This window comes from Myotis daubentonii, chromosome 14 (assembly GCF_963259705.1).
Source record: "Myotis daubentonii chromosome 14, mMyoDau2.1, whole genome shotgun sequence".
NCBI lineage: Eukaryota > Metazoa > Chordata > Mammalia > Chiroptera > Vespertilionidae > Myotis > Myotis daubentonii.
Window position 1 is genome coordinate 31,805,944 of NC_081853.1, and position 16,449 is coordinate 31,822,392.

The window sequence follows — 16,449 nt, forward strand, 5'->3', positions numbered from 1 at the left end:
AATCCTTCTAAGGGAATTCCACTGCAATGCAGGTAGAGGTTGGCCTCTTGGCTGCGAGTGCAGCTTTTTTTGGGGTGGGGCTTCTTCTCCTCCCTGAACTGCTCCCCCTCTGCCAGGTCACTGGCCCACCCCTTACCGTCCGTCAGAGTCTGGAAGCACATCTTGCCACTGAACTTGCCATAGCCAGCCACGGTGCGGGCGCGCACCTGCACCACGTACACCATGCCCGGCCGCAGACCGTCGATCCGAGCTGTGTTGGTTTGGCTCCTGGCCATAGAAGAGTTGAACTCATTGTGTTCCTGAAAAAGAACAAGGGTATTGGTCAGTGGCCTGTTCCTGAGTGCAGCACCCCCAGCCCACTCCACCCTGGAGCACCCAAGCTCCACCAGTTCTTGGTTTTGCTGATCTGCTAGAAGTTGTCACCAGCCCCAGGCCATCCCTTTGGATGGGGACAGGCTGTCCTGGGCTGAGGGTATAAAGAATTGGCTCTGGACCATGGAGTAGCTACAGAGCAAATGCTGAGCTCTCAGGGCCTGGCTTGAAGCTCTGGGTCATTTTCTACTCCTCCCCTCTCCAGGGTTCAGAGATAGAATAATAAAGCACAACCATCTTTGTGAAACCCTATCTAGTCTCTACCTCAGCAGGAGCTCACTGGACACACTGGGCCACCCTATGCCTGCCTCTCTTTGCTTTGATTCTGCTGAGATGTTTTCTGTTCTATCCTCACTCAGGATCTCCCTGATCACTCCTCACAATGGCTGCTCAGGATCACTCTGTAAGTTCCCTCAAGTAGTTCCACTCTGCTGAAGGGGTTGAGACCAGGCTGGAGGAGCTTCCACACCTGCTTCTGCCTTGACCTTGACCCATGTCTGTCTGGGTCCCTATCCTCCAGTTCCCTCTCCACCATCTTCCAGGGAAGGCATGTCCCTTTTCCATAAAAAGCAGTCCCTGTGTCCTCATTAGGGGTTAGCCCTGCCCTCGTCTGTCATTTTCTCCAACTCCTTCTGCCCTATCCTTCACAGTTCCTGTTATCTGTACATGTACCCTCTGGTTTGCACAGATGTTGCTTGTGTTTCTCATCCTCTGGCTTCTCTGCCCATCATGAGTGCCCTAAAAGAGTTGCTTCCTCTATTTGTGGCTGATCTTATGTAACATTTGATTTATGCTTGGATTTTGTAGCTTCCCATCTTTTCTGCCAAACCCTCCCCACAAAATCCAAATTTCTTTCCTAAAGATCTCTTACCTTCCCTAAAACTATTATCTGATAAAAGCAAAACTCCTAAATCTAGGTTTACAAGCCCCTCATAATAAACTCTAATCTCTCATATGCCCCTAAATTGACACCTTGCTGCCTCTACAAGGACCACGCCCTGGCCACCAGGCCTTTGTTTTCCCAATCTGCAATGCCTCTGTGCAGGGCTGCCCCGTGCCCTCCAGATCCCTTGGGCCTCCACCTGCCAAGGCCTTTTCTTCTAGGAAGGCTTCTCTCATGACTCTAGCCTTCCTCATGGCTGTTTTTCATCATTTTCCATTGCCCTCAGTACTTTGGATACACCAGCCTGCTCTCTGATCATCTCCAGATGAGCATGATGGAGACTATGACTTCGTTCTACGTGCACAGGAGCAAGAGTTTGAAGTCTGAGCCTGTCCCTGTCTGCACCATTAATCTTAGAGCAAAATGGGGACATCAGTGAAAATGAAGAACTTGAGTTCCTGGGAGGAGGACCCAAGTCCCATGTGCAGGACTGGGGTTCTGTGATGAGTTCTAGGCACAACAGTTCTGAAGGCAGATGGTGATTGGTGACAAATGAGGGGAATGTTAATGACGAGAGACCTGTCAGCCACATCTTCAGTCTAATGACAGACAAAACTTGGGGAACACAGCCCGGACAGAAGAATACAATACAATATAAGAAATTACCATTGTCTTAAAATTTGTAAAAGTCTACTTCACAAAGTCAAAGGTGGCCTGATGTGTGTTCATTCATTCATTCATTTGGCCAGGCAGTCACAATTATGACCCACTATCATATGCTGGGTGCCATATGTGGGCTGCAGGTACCAAGGCATGGTCCTCTCCTCTGGGAAGACAACATCTGGTGGGGCTGGACCAGAAAGGAAACAGATGATGACAACAGTGTTGGCCGAGTGCCTTGGCAGAGGGCAACTTAGGGAGCTGCTGGGGAACAGCAGAGGGTCACTTAGCCCAGACTGATAAGAAGGTTGGGAGGGGCTCAGAGAAGGGTGATATGAGTTGAGTTCTGAAGGATAAAAGAAATTAGCCACAGGGATTAATGTGGGGAGGGAGCACTGAATAGAATATCCCATGAGAATAGAAAAAACATGCAAAAACAAAGCTTAAAGGAGTTCAGGAATCTGCAAGTGACTGGGGCATATCTGGAGTGTAAGTGGCCTGAGGATGGTGATGAATGCTTTGGACGCAGTTGTAAAGGACCAACAGAGTTGCAAGTTACAGAGGCCCATGTGTACTCTAAAAGAAAAGCTATCCATTGGAGCCTGGGAGAGACTGCTTGGGGAAGGACTATCCATCTGCCATTTGATCTACTTTAAAAAGCAGGTGGATTCTTCACCACCACCACCACCACCACCACCACCTCCACCTCCACCAACCAGAGATCCAGCAGAAAGAAGGCTGTCCACTGCATAAGGGATGTCATTTAGATCTTTGGCCTTTACTGTCTATTGATACACTAGAGATCTGAAATCTGAAACTATGAAAGTCACATCACCTTGCAAGTTAAGGCAAACTCCCATTGCTATAAATCCAGGGGGCTTCCTAAATTCTCTGGTTTTACTGGAAACTATGGAAGTATGTGCTGCTTGAAATAAGCATTGACCGGGCAGCTCTTTTGCTGAAAAAAAAAGTGTTGTTAAAAAAAAATGTGTTGTAGTGTATTGAGATTTGAATTTTGAGGACAAAACATTAACCTATTATCATTTTACAGTCCATACATTCAGTGGTTAAATTGAGTACCATCCTTGTTCCCTTCAAAACCATTAATCAACTTCAGGCAAATGAATTAGAGTGAAGGGCAAGGTTGCTTTTTTTTGTCACTTATGACTGGTTTTTTGTAAGTATGTGGGAGATAGAGGCTGCAGCTATTGGGGGCAGAGACCATGTCTCCCTTATTTCTCCATCCCTAACACGTAGCACAGGGCTGGCACCCTCGGGTGCTCAACTATTCAGTGCTAAATGAATGAATAAATAGCATACTTGAGGCCAGTTATTTGAAATAATCGATTGAGCACAAGATATTGCCAAGGCCTGAAAGAGTTTCTATGAGAAAACGATCCTAAAATTTGCAGGGTAGAAACTCCCAAGGACTGAACCACCCCGTTCTGACATAGAAAGTTAGTAGGAAATGTGAGTAAATGCCTAAATGCTTCATCATTGAGACAGCTGAGAGTGGACGAAGATGTTTCTCCGATGGTTTGCCTACAAGCGCTGACACCAGGAGTGAAAAGCGCTACAAGACAGTAAACAAGAGAGAATGATGAATGGAAATATATTAAAATGGAGACAGAGATGAACATGGGAGAGCCTCTGGGAGTGTCATCAGCTCGATGGCTTTTGAGCTCTCTATTAATGAGCTGTTGGAAGAGGCGAAAGCCTCAGATTCCATTTACATTGCTGAGATTGGAAGGTGTCGCAAGCACAAGCCAAGTGGGCAATGTGGGGCTGGAGAACCAGGGAGGGTTTTCAGGGGCTGGAAAACTACAGCTCACCGCCAGCTATCTGGTGTTATAAATAAAGTTCTATTAAAACCCAACCATGCCCATCTATTGACATATTCCTATGGCTGCTTTTTTGCTTTACAAAGGCAGAGTTGAGTAGTTGGGAGAGAGACTCTATGGACCATAAGCCTAAAATATTTACTACCTGGTCCTTTGCAGAAAAATTTTGCTGACTCCTAGTTTAGAAGAAGTGACATAGGATGGAGGACTGGTGGGTTTGTTTTCTGGGACTGAATTCGGGACATCTACTGGTTTGAGTTCTATTTGTGTTTGTATCTTCTGAAGACCAGGATTCCATGGCCTTGTGGAGCAGGTAGGAAAATAATTCTGGTTACAAGCATTTGGGTTTAAAATTAAGATACAATCTTTTATTTCAGGAGCCACACAAACTATGAGATCCTCAGCATCAACATGATTGCATCAGAAATACATTGAAATATAATAAAAATGTCTATAGTTCTGGTTCTGTGACTCCCTAGCTGTGACCTGTGTGGTCATGGGTAAGTCATTTAACCTTTCTGTGACTTAGTTCTGTGCATCTATAAATGGACTATACCTGACGGTCAAGAATCTTTCTTTTAAGGGTCAGAACTAATATATCTGTGAAAATCTGACACATAATGGGCACTCAATAAAGATGAATTATTGTCATTGTGGCTATTCCAAAATACCCTTGCAAGGTAATGTCTTTTCTTAAGTCATATTAGGAATGGTCAAGGCAATGTAACAATTTTATAGACAAGCACTTTATAAGTTCTATAGTAATCAATGCTTTGGCAAAGAATCTTCTGTGTTCCCAAGAAAAGCATTCTATTCTCTGGAGTGTGGACAATAATATGCTTCAATGAGGTGTGGAAGCTGCCTCAGGCACTGAGCTGCTGTGCATGTGTGTCTGTTAATAATTAGTATAAATTACTGAGAAGTAGGGACATGGCCTGAAATGGGAGAATAAGCTTCCTTCAAAACATCAGAAGTGGAGGTTAATTACTGTTTTTCAAGGGAGCAGGAAGCATGTGAAGGGAATGGCAGTAGCGGAGCCTAGACGTGGGTGGAGAATGAGGAGCCAAGGGACACAGGCAAAATGGTTTCAGTTCTCAACCTGTCCTTAAGCCTTCTCCCCCTTTCCCCAAGGGTGACTGTTCTTAGCACAGCAGATGAGGAAGGGGGCAGGTGGTCTCCCACGCATTCAGCCCCTTCCCAGCACCGCCACTGGCTTGAAGGCGAATAACCTAGGCTGTGGGCTCACTTCCTAGCTACGTGACTATGGGTGAGTTTTGTTTGGTTTTGGTTTTAAAAGCTTCTCTGTACAATTGTTGTTTTTTTTTACTCGTATCAATGATGCTAATATTTACTACATTGAGTTGTGAGGGACAAAGGACATAATGTTAATGAAGCCCCTAGCACCCAAAAGGGCATACTAAAGAGGATCCCCCCCCCCAATAGAAACTACAAGGCTCAAGTTCATGTGTGTGGGAATGGGTGGTACCTTACTGGTGACTCTGACATACCATATACTGGCCTCACAAGATACTCTGTTGAACTGTTAGGTCAACTTTGATGACAAAATGAGGTCATGTGGTCAACTGGTCCAAAAAGATTGGTCCAAAACATTTTGGAAAGTCAACATTTACTTTATTAACTGATCGAAAAAAAAAAATCTAGCAAATAAGGACCCCAAATTCAAAGCTGAATGGATATAACCGTTGCTTATAAATCTAGATTTAATTTACACCCAATTCACTGAATTTTCTGAATGAACTGTCTACATAGCCCAACATTCTCTAAATGAATAAAATGCTGTCTGATCCCCACCTTGCTTTGCAAGCTCGGCTCTAATGGCTGAAGGGCATCCCTCCTCACAGAATAGATTGGTGATCCATCTGGCCGTCCACTTTCGGGGGGTAAATTGCTAGCGTTTTACAAATGTGAAAACTGTGACCTAGTGTGGTTAAATAATTTGACTGCAGCTGCATGGCTGGCTGGTTAGGGAAGGCACTGGAAGCTAGGCCTCCTGCTTCCCAGTGCCATCGCACCCCCTGTCCAACACTGCCTCCATGTTGGAGGGCTGCAGTTCTCCATCTTGTTTCCATTAATCCACTGGATAATCTCACTCAGGCTCCAGGCTTTCATACATCTACATATGGTCAACGTCCAAATAGACATATCTAACCTGGTCCTCTCTCCTGAATTCCAGACCTGTACATCTAGCTGCCTACTCCTCATCTCCACTGACTATCCCAGAGGTATTTTAGACATCGAGCTGAACTTCTGTCCCTTCCCTCACCCCAAACATGCTCTACCCACAGCTATCCCTTTCTCAGTCACTGGTGGTTACATCCTTCCAGTGGGTTAGGCTGAAACCTCCCATATCCAAAATCCAACCTGTTGGAAATCTTGTTGGCTCTGTCTTTAGCTCGTATATCTGGAAATTGACTATGTTTCATCAGCTTTCTGGTTCCACTCTCATTCAATCCACCATCATCCTTGTCTTAGATGACTGCAATCTAGCAGGCCTATTTTCAACAGAAGAGCTTAAATGATCCTTTCTGATTTTGTGTCTCCTCTGCTCCTAACCCTGCTATGGATCCCCATCTCATTCAGTGGGAAAGCTCAAGTTCTTAAGGCCCACGATTATCACCTCCCCTGAATAGCTCTCTCCCGTCTACTATTTCCCCATTGCTCACATCACTCCAGTCATGCTGGTCTCCTTGCTCTTGAATCACCAGTCATGATCTTGCCTCAGGGCCTTTGCACAAGCTCTCTATCCCCCAGATATCTGCTTCACAACACTCTTACTTCTTTCAGGGCTTCACTTAGAACTTACCTTCTCCAAGAGGATTACATTTACCATCCATTTATTTCTGCAACTGATACCACTCCCAAACTTGATCTGACTAATCCCATTTACGTTGCTTGGTGTTTTTTTTTTTCCTTTTACAATACTCATTTTCTAACATACTATCTGATTTCATTTGTTATTATTCACTAGAGCAGTGATGGCGAACCTTTTGAGCTCTGCGTGTCAGCATTTTGAAAAGCCCTAACTTAACTCTGGTGCCGTGTCACAAATAGAAATTTTTTGATATTTGAAACCATAGTAAAACAAAGATTTATATTTTTGATATTTATTTTATATATTTAAATGCCATTTAACAAAGAAAAATCAACCAAAAAAATGAGTTCGCGTGTCACCTCTGACACGCGTGTCATAGGTTCAACATCACTGCACTAGAGGCACGGTGCACAAAATTTGTGCATAGGAGGGGGGGTGTTTGCCTCAGCCCAGCCTGCACACTCTCCAATCTTGGACATCCCTCTCACAATCCAGGACTGCTGGCTCCCAACCGCTTGCCTGCCTGCCTGCCTGATTGCCCCTAACCACTCCCCTGCCAGCCTGATCTATGCCTAACTGCTCCCCTGCCAGCCCGATTGCCCCTAACTGCCCTCCCCTGCTGGCCTGGTCACCCCTAACTGCCCTCCCTTGCTGGACTGGTCACCCCTAACTGCCCTCCCCTGCAGGCCTGGTTCCCCCCAACAGCCCTCCCCTTCAGGGCTGGTCCCCCCAAACTGCCCTCCCCTGCAGGCCTGGTTCCCCCCTACTGCCCTCCCCTGCAGGCCTGGTCGCCCCCAACTTCCCTCCCCTGCTGGCCGATTGCTCCTAACTGCCCTCCCCTGCTGGCCTGGTCGCCCCCAACTACCCTCCCCTGCAGGCCTGGTTTCCCCCAACTGCCCTCCCCTGCAGGTCCAGTCACCCCTAATTGCCTCCCCTGCAGGCCTGATTGCCCCCAACTGCCCTCCCTTTCAGGCCTGGTCCCTCCCAACTGCCCTCCCCTGCTGGCCTGTTCCTGATCACCCACAACTGCCCTCCCTTGCCAGTCATCTTGTGGCAGCCATCTTTGACCACATGGGGCAGCCATCTTTGATGGGAACGGCCATCTTGTGTGTTGGAGTGATGGTCAATTTGCCTATTACTCTTTTATTAGATAGGATTGTTCACTGTCTATCTCATTTATTGGAAAGTAAGACTCTTGAGGAGAGGAATCTTTGTTTTGATCACTAATATAGCCTAAAATAGTACCTGTCAAATAGCAGCCACTCAATAAAAAAAAAATTGCTGAACAAATAAATAAATGAATTTGGTGATTTTCAAATGATATGCTGTTAGGTCAGTATAGAAAGCACTGCATTTTCCTGGGAGTTTGCAAATGCTGCAGTTCATGATGGTGGGAGGAAGTCCCTGTTTCTCCCACAGATAGGCCAGGGACAACTCCGCAGGGCACCATTTTCCTGCCTTGGCAGCACAGCTCTGCTGTAGCCCCCAGTAGCTGCTGCTAAAGAGCAGTCAAGAAAGATACTATATAAGTTTCTATTCCTACTAATTTCTATCTCATTCTTTTAAATTTCCATTGAAATATTTAAACCTTCATAAGTATTTAAGTGCAGTAGTATATGCATATGATTTATAAGTAAACAATCTTATAGTGAGGTACCTGATCAAAAACTTTTAAAAACACAACTATTCTACAAAACCACAAAATCTTCAGAAAGTTCAGGGGACCCCTGGCAGTTTTGTAGTATCTTCACATGACTGGGGGAATGGGATCAGTCCTTCACATGCCAGCCCAGTGAGCTGTCCAGATAGCAGGGTGGTGGGTTGGAAGGTTCTCTCTTGAGTTGGTGCAGAAAGTGCCTGGATTTTGGAGGCTTTTGCCAGAGAAGACCTGGGAACTCTCCCAGGGAGCCTCTGGCCTAAATCACCAGATTGCTACCTCCCTTAGGACTTCCTCCAACCCGACTCCTTGTGCCCTCAGCTGGGCAATACCCATGCAGCAGGGGCTGGCCCTGGGACTTGCAAGCCTGCAGGCTGAGCTGACTCACCTTCTCATAGTACCGGATTTCATAGTCCAGGATGATGCCATTGGGTTGCTCTGGTTGTGGCCATGACAAGGTGATGCTCCTCATGGTGGCACTGACCTGGTGCATGATAGGAACAGTGGAAGGGGCTGTGGGGAGAGAAAGAGACAGAGCAGATAAACATACCCTCAATTACATGAGAAGTGCCATCTTTCATAGATGAGTAGGAAGAGAAATGTCATTGGGTTTGAACCCTGTCCTTTCTTTCCCATCAGCTGAACTGGATCTGAAGATCTTCCTGTGTGTGTTGCAGAATAAATGGAGTTTAATAACAAAGGAGTGTAAGGTGACAATTTAGGGCAGGATAACGTGTGTGAGGGCAGGGAGTGGAATGGACATGGTGTCTTCCAGGTAACAAGGAGAAAGACTTGACCAAAACAAGAGGAGGTCAGAGGAATCATGGAAAAACAGTGTGGCCTGAGGAAGCTGAAGCCAATTAGGGAAGGCATGACAACAAGCACACACCTAGGCTTTAGCCAGTAGGACAAGAGGAGCAATGGAATGCTTTGAGCAGAAGGTGTTGAAGGAAACTCAGTCTTGCCGTAATGAGCTGAGTGACTGCAGGGAAGAGAACCTGGAGGCAAGGGAGGATAGTGAGGGAGTGGAACTGGTCAGAGCAGAATTGCTGTGCAGTAAAAAGGAACGTTCTAGCAAACGTTTTTCTGGGACTGCATGTATGATTTTGACGCATTTCTAAAGAAAGAGAAGAGGCATCTCTCAAGAAAGTCATGAGCACAGACCAACAGCAGAGTTCTCTCAGACTTCTGTCAGAGTTTTTCAAATGAGGACATTTGCAATAAAGAGCTCACACATATAAATGAGGAAACAATACACAAACCAAACATTTGGAAACAGGATAATAATTCCAAACTCTGTGAAGTGATTCTGAAATCTCTGTTTGGAAATAATGTTATTTATTTCCCCATTCAACATTTTTCACACGTTGCAAGTCAAATAAAGGCAGTCTGGAAATAACAAATGAGGGTTGTCTTTCTAGGGGAAGAGGCGGGTAACGGATGAGGCTTCAGTCTGCGCTCCACTCAGGGGCTGTTCCGTTTAGTCCTGGCACTTCTGTAGCAAGGAAGGTTGTTTCCTCACACAAGCTCCACTTTATAGGTTTTCCCTGGGGACTGTGGCTGACCGACATCTACTATCCTTGATTTAAGTTAACAGATTCACCTCTAAGACCTGAAATTACGGAGCATGGCTACCAGGTCACAAATGCTGAGGGGTGAGGGGTGGGGATGTATTCTCCACCACTTGCTGAACCCTCAGTGAGCACCTGTACATGACGGGCCCCGGGCAGAGGGTGGCAATGCAGAGCACTTGCTCTGAGATGCTTACAGTCCAGGGATCCATAGAGAGAGCACAGTGTGAGAGTGTTGTGATGAGTCATTAAAATCAGAGTGTCTACCTGGAACTTTGCACAGTTCCCACTAGAGACCTTGTGCTGGCCGTGAAAATGTGCCCCTCAGAGCTTCTACTGCTGGGAGCATAATTAACTAATGGCCCCAGCTGCTGGGTCTGCAATCCATCACCACATTCCCAGAGAGCCCTGCTTCCCACTGGTTGCTCCCAGCCAATGACTGGGAGTGGCCGAGATGCTAAAATAGTCCTATTCCTGACTCTTTGGGTAGGCAACTTTCACTCAAAGTCTCCCCTTTGGCCTTACCAATGCTTCCTTATAACACAAACACAGTCCAAAGCTCTTTCTACCCAATCTCCTTCGTTTCCTCTCTTCGTCAGAAGGATCAGGCCTTCAGACCTTCAGTCCAGCCTCCTCTGGCTTCCACCCCATTTTCCCAATCTCCGGCACATCCAATCCCACCTTGGTGTCTGCTCTGTGGAGGGCCTGAGGTCATAAAGTCCTGAATCCCCCTACAGTGTCCCTATTAAGTAGTCTCCACTCAGCTCTGCTCTGCCCCCAGCAATGGGAGGCTCACTGCCTCTAGTGCTGTTGCTCCAAACTTGGGTAACTCTCACCAATTTGCAGTCTACCTTATCCTTATCTGAAATCTGTCTTCTTCCCGCTGGTCTCAGTTCTGCCAACTGAAATAATATACAATGTTCCCTTTCCACAGAATGGCTTGTCAGATAGCTCCAGAAACTAGTTAGGTCTCCCCCGAGTCTTTTCTGCTGAAAAGAATGGCCGGATGCTATAAACATTTCTCCCAGGATATGCTGCCACTTGAGGTGGCTGTTTTCCAAATGGGGCTCATGTTATCTAAATCTCTCTTCAGGCATGAGGCCCAGAGGTGAACCCAATTCTCCCACTGCTCTTTGAGCAGCAAACATTAAACTAATATCTACCGGGACCTGTGTACTGGACGTCTATGAATGTGACCATTAGCCTTTGGATTGAGGACAAGTCCCTGCTATTCAATTCTGAAATCATAGGTAAATATCACCTATAGGTTTTCCCATGGTGTGGTCCTTATCTTCTGTCTATAGAATTGGCTTTTGACTGCAGGGATTTACATGGATCTCTTTGCCTTTACAGTGTTAAATTTGGCCCATTAATCTAGTGAGCTGGAATAAATTTTTATCCTGATTCAAACATCAAATGCATCTTATCTGCCGCCCAACTTAGTATCATGGTTTAATTAATTAATTAATTAATTAAACAAATGTTTATTGAGCATCAGCCATGTGCCACTCACCATTCTAAGTTTTAGGGATTCCATAGTGAATTAAATAAAATTACCTGCCCTTGCAGACCATATTTTCTAGTGGAAGGATTCAGAGACTAGATATAATAAATCAATCAGTCATAAGCTATGTTAAAAATATTAAGTACAGCCAAAACCGGTTTGGCTCAGTGGATAGAGCGTCAGCCTGCGGACTGAGAGGTCCCGGGTTCGATTCCGGTCAAGGGCATGTACCTGGGTTGCAGGCACATCCCTGGTGGGGGATGTGCAAGAGGCAGCTGATCGATGTTTCTCTCTCGTCGATGTTTCTAACTCTCTCTATCTCTCTCCCTTCCTCTCTGTGAAAAATCAATAAAATATATTTAAAAAAAATATTAAGTACAACAGGAAAGAAATGGAGAAGAGAAGGAATACAGAATGTCAAAGTGTCAGAGACTGGCCGGAGAAGGCTGCAATTCCAAACCGTGTGGTCAGCAAAGCCTTGCCTGAGAAGTAGATGCAGGAACATAGGGTTGAAGGATGGAAGGTGAGAGCCAGGAGAATACCCAAGAGAGGAGCATTTTCAAGAAAGAGGCCAGGGCAAAGCCTCTGATCTGGGAGCAGCCTGGTGTTTCGAGAGAATAGCAAAGAGCCACTGGGACTGGAACAGAAACAAGGCGACAAAGGGTAGGACCCTAAGGGACACTAAGAAGCCTTTGGATTCTATTCTGAGTGAGGTGGGGAGCCACAGGAGGGTCCTAAACATGGGAGGGACATACTCTGACTTGCATGTTAACAGTATCACCCTATGCTGTGTAGTATTACCCTATTGAGAATAGAATGCAGAGATCATGTGCAAAGCTGAAAGACCTAATACATTTAAAGTATCTCCATGGATGTGGGATGTGGAAGAAACAGAAGCATCAAAATGACTCCAAGATCTTGGCTTGAGCAACTGGAAGAGTGGGGCTGCCATGAACTGAGATCAGGCAGAAGCATTTTGGGAGGAAAGAGCAAGTGCTCCAATGGGTGGAAGATGACCAAGATGGCCCAGAGTAGATGCTGGGTAGGCAAAAGCATGTATAAGAGGTCCAGTCTGGAGAAGAAAATTTAGAGTCATCAGTATTTCAAAGATACTGAAAACAGCGGGACTGACAGAGATCCCCAAGAGAATGAGTAAAACAGAAATATATTCGAAGATTCAGAAAATGAGGAGAAAACAGCCAAGGAGCCTGAGAAAAAAAGGCCGGCAAGGTAAAAGGAAACAGAAGATGTGATCACCTAGAAACCAAGTGGCAATCAGCGTTCTCCGGAGGAAAGAATGTGTGAACCCAACTGCTAAGTCACGTAAAATGAAACTAGGGACTGAGCATGGATTTAGCCACAGGCTGGATGGTTAACCATGTGGATGGCTCACGGTCATCTTTTCCAAGACCTCATGTGCATGCACAGAGACATGGAGAGCATGAAGGCACTTCAGGGAAGGCAGGGAAGGTGAGGAAGCTTCCAGAGTCCGTAAGACCATTGGGGGATCCCAATAGGCCACCAAGATGGACGGAGCGTGGCTCCCATGAATCTGCTCCCCCTGCCACACTTGCTGTGCAGGGCAGGTGTCATTTCAGATCCGTGTGAAACACGATTTCCATGTTGTTAATCATGTCAGTACCATACAGCTTTTCGGGGTCCTTCTGCCTGAAGAGCTGAGGCATCCTGTATTAAAAATTGGAAAGATTAATCCTAACGACCTGAGGATTTTGATGGGCTTAGTCCTTTTCTTTGCCTCTAATCCTTAGAAAGCCATCATTCAAGACTCAATATATTTGCCAAACATTGTGCCAGGCCCCTGATCTAACTGTTGGGGATAGAAGGACAAAGAGGAAACTCACAGCTCTGACCTGAAGGACCTTGGAGTCTAGATGGGGTCAGATGGTAAAGAGGCAACCACAGGGCAGGGTGATCCAAGGGCAATCAATAGGCAAAACCCACTGCGAGAAAGGACCCTGTTACAGAGATGGCAAGGACGTCCCGGCGGCCACCTCCAGGAGAAGCTGCCAGAGGGTGAAGTTCCCCGCTGCCTGCATTTCTTAGATTTAGGGAGATGACACGATGCTCACAGACCCTGTGGCAGACTTTATCCTCACACAGGTCATTCTAAAGGCCTCACATTTTAATTGAGATGGGACTTAGCACATGGGAGAATGTGAAAAAGCGTTATTCTTACTGCCTGAAAATCAGGGCAGCTTACATTTGGTGCTCTGCCATTGGTGATCAACTACCGTGATACATTTGTTATTATTTTCCTTCTCCAAATGCATTGCCACCTTTAGATATGCTGTTTTACATGCTATGAACCCTTCAGACAAAAGAGAAAATTAAAATGAGCTCAGGGATCCATTTAAACACCAACTGCTCCTAGCAAAACGAAGGCAGGCTATGGAGGGATGGGAAGATTAGTTCAGAGAAGCAGCCCTGTGACCCATAGATAATGCTGGTTCCAACCGGAAGTTCCGGCCAGTTGTCTTTTCTCCATAAACTTGCATCCTCAGATGAAGAGGCAGTTTCATCTAATGCTTGAAAGAGTCTCTCCCTCACAAGCACACAGAAAACTTTTGATTAAAATAAGCATTCTACTGAGAAAAAGGAAATGAAAAGAGTTCACAAAATTATTAAAAATTAGCAAATAAGCATATATGGACCTTTCTGTAGGAAAAGTAAAAAAAAAAATTAGTTTGGGGGCTATTTGGAAAGAAGGTACTGATGGCTTAAGAAAGAGGATATACTAAAAAACAAACAAACAAAAAATAAAACAAACAGAATCAGAATTGCCATGCAAACCCTTTCTTCACCAGGTAAAGCAGGAAGCTGGGATCCAAAGAGGAGAGTGGGAAACAACGAAGAGTGGCCTGCCTGCCACCGAGAAAAAATCAACCAGGGTTTCAGCAGAGTCAGAACCAGGAGTGTCTGATGAGAGAACCAATAGAAGAGGCCCTTTCATGTGCCTGAAGCAGAAAGACACTCCAACTTCAAATCTCATTGTTCAAGGGGCTCAGGGATGAAGACAACACAAAGGCAGGCTGAGTGAGTGAGGCCTTGTCTCTGTTTTTGCCCAGGAAGACTTTGGGGAGCTCTCACTTCCGAACTGCTTTTGAAGCAGGCAGATCCAAGATAGTATATCCCTTATAGCAGAGAAAGGGCACAGAATGTTCTTGCCTACACTGACAAATGAGATGTGGATAAATTATAGGGGCAGGATGGCCCTGGCTGCAAGTTAGGAAAGAACGCATTGGTGACAAGGGACAAGTGTTGGCCCAAACAGGTCACTGTCAGTGGCATCAGGGATGGGGTCTGGCTGACCATCAGCCAGCCCTCCGACTGTAAGAAGGGCACCAAAAGAGATCCCAGGGCCTGCAATCCTGGGTCTGAAATGGTGGCGTGAATCTATCTTAGAAGTTAATTTTTATTGATTTCAGAGAGGAAGGGAGTGGGAGAGATAGATAGAAACATCAATGTGAGAGAAAATCATTGGTTGGCTGCCTCCTGAACATTCCACACTGGGGATCGAGCCTGCAACCTGGGCATGTGCCCTGACTGGTGACCTCCTGGTTCATAGGTCGATGCTCAACCACTGAGCCACGCTGGCCTGTCTGGACCCTGAGTCTTATTGTGCAGAAGTCTTGAAGTCATATCTCAGGTTCACCTGACCCATAATTTTATGTTTATAACATTTCTTGACCTTTTAATTTAGTTAATGACTTGGTCACATTCAAAGTTTTCTTCTTCATTTTGTTTTCCTTATTTGATAGGGGAACTTCCCCTTAACAATTAAGCATCTCAGATTTCAAAATGTGAGAATAAGTTAATGGTGTGTTTTTTTCCCTAAGCCAATTGCTAAATTCTAATGCATTATCTTTGCTTATTAAAATTATTTCCTAATGTCTTAATTGATTTTTATGTCAAAGTAATTCTTTAAACAGTTTTAACCATAATCCATTTGGGATATAGTAAATTATATAACAGTTTATTATGTTAAACTATTTTATATAAGACATCAATTTATGTTTTAAACAAAAATAATAGCATAACACCATACATTCAAAATCACGTTGATCTATTAGAGTAAAATGTTTGAAGGGGTAATAAAAATATAAAACAAATTTCAGAGTTCAGCAAATCTCATCTAAAAGGAAAAAAAATGGTACTTTGATGGGTGAAAATCATTCCAGAGGCAGCCTTGTTCTGAGGCCACCTCTCTGCCCTAGGAGCTGAGGTCACAGCTGAGATTTTTTGGAAAGTAACATCTAGGAAGTAAACGATGGGGTGCCCTGACCTTGTGACTCAGGGGGAGGGGATATGCCACTGCCCATCCTTCCTATGCTAGGGCTCAGGCCAAGGATTCAACAATGCTCTATTGGCTTGGCCCCGCCTTTCTCCTGGACTTGCCACCAGTATCTCCTTACACCTGATGTCCTGTCCCCACTCCCTGTCTACCTCTTCACTTCAAACTGACTGCAGCCAGTTAATCATTCCAAAGCTCAATTTAACCACCTTCTTCTGATGCTTAAGAACCTTCAATGGCTCCCCATTGGGAAAAGTCCCAACTCCCTCTCTTAATTTGACAATGTGACGGCCACTGGCCTGTCCAGACCACCTCCCTCTGTTCCCTCTCAGGAAGCCACTGCTCTCATTGAACTGCTCCACTCGCCATGTCCCAGCAGAACTCAGCTTTTGGGATCTCTGCCTGTTGACCAGCCCTTCTGGCCACCTCTCTGCATAACCTCACCCAGCCTTGACAGACCCAAATCAGGCCTCACTGTGCCCTGCCCCGGCAGGCTCACCAGACCAACCCTTCCCTCCTCCCACTCAAAGCCCTTACTTTAATAACTTAATGGCCTGAAATTGCTGCCTTGGGACACAGTGCATGTTGATCTAGCTTTCCAGTGCTCTCCATCACTGGAATCAATTCCTTAGGGCAGATGTCATGGTTCCAGCCTCTTCCCACAGTGTTCGCCTCTAAAAGTTTACCTTCACTGGAATGATTGCAGGACCTTCTCTAAAAACATCAGAAGTAAAAGGGATCAGAGAAACACGTAGCTGCACTTAACATGCATATTGGCCTCTAAAGGAGAAAGATGTGGTGGCGGGTGGGTGGGGG

General features: G+C 45.6%; 1 protein-coding gene across 1 annotated transcript in view; it reads right to left on the bottom strand.

Annotated features, from left to right (window-relative positions):
• The window catches only part of EPHB1 (EPH receptor B1), a 409,178-nt gene that overhangs the window by 79,190 nt on the left and 313,539 nt on the right, over nt 1–16,449 (bottom strand). Inside the window, exons 6-7 of the mRNA XM_059663875.1 lie at nt 8,635–8,759; nt 137–299 (exon numbers count right to left, since the gene is read on the bottom strand). Coding sequence (XP_059519858.1) covers nt 137–299; nt 8,635–8,759 — 288 coding nt within the window. The remainder of the gene's footprint in view (nt 1–136; nt 300–8,634; nt 8,760–16,449) is intronic.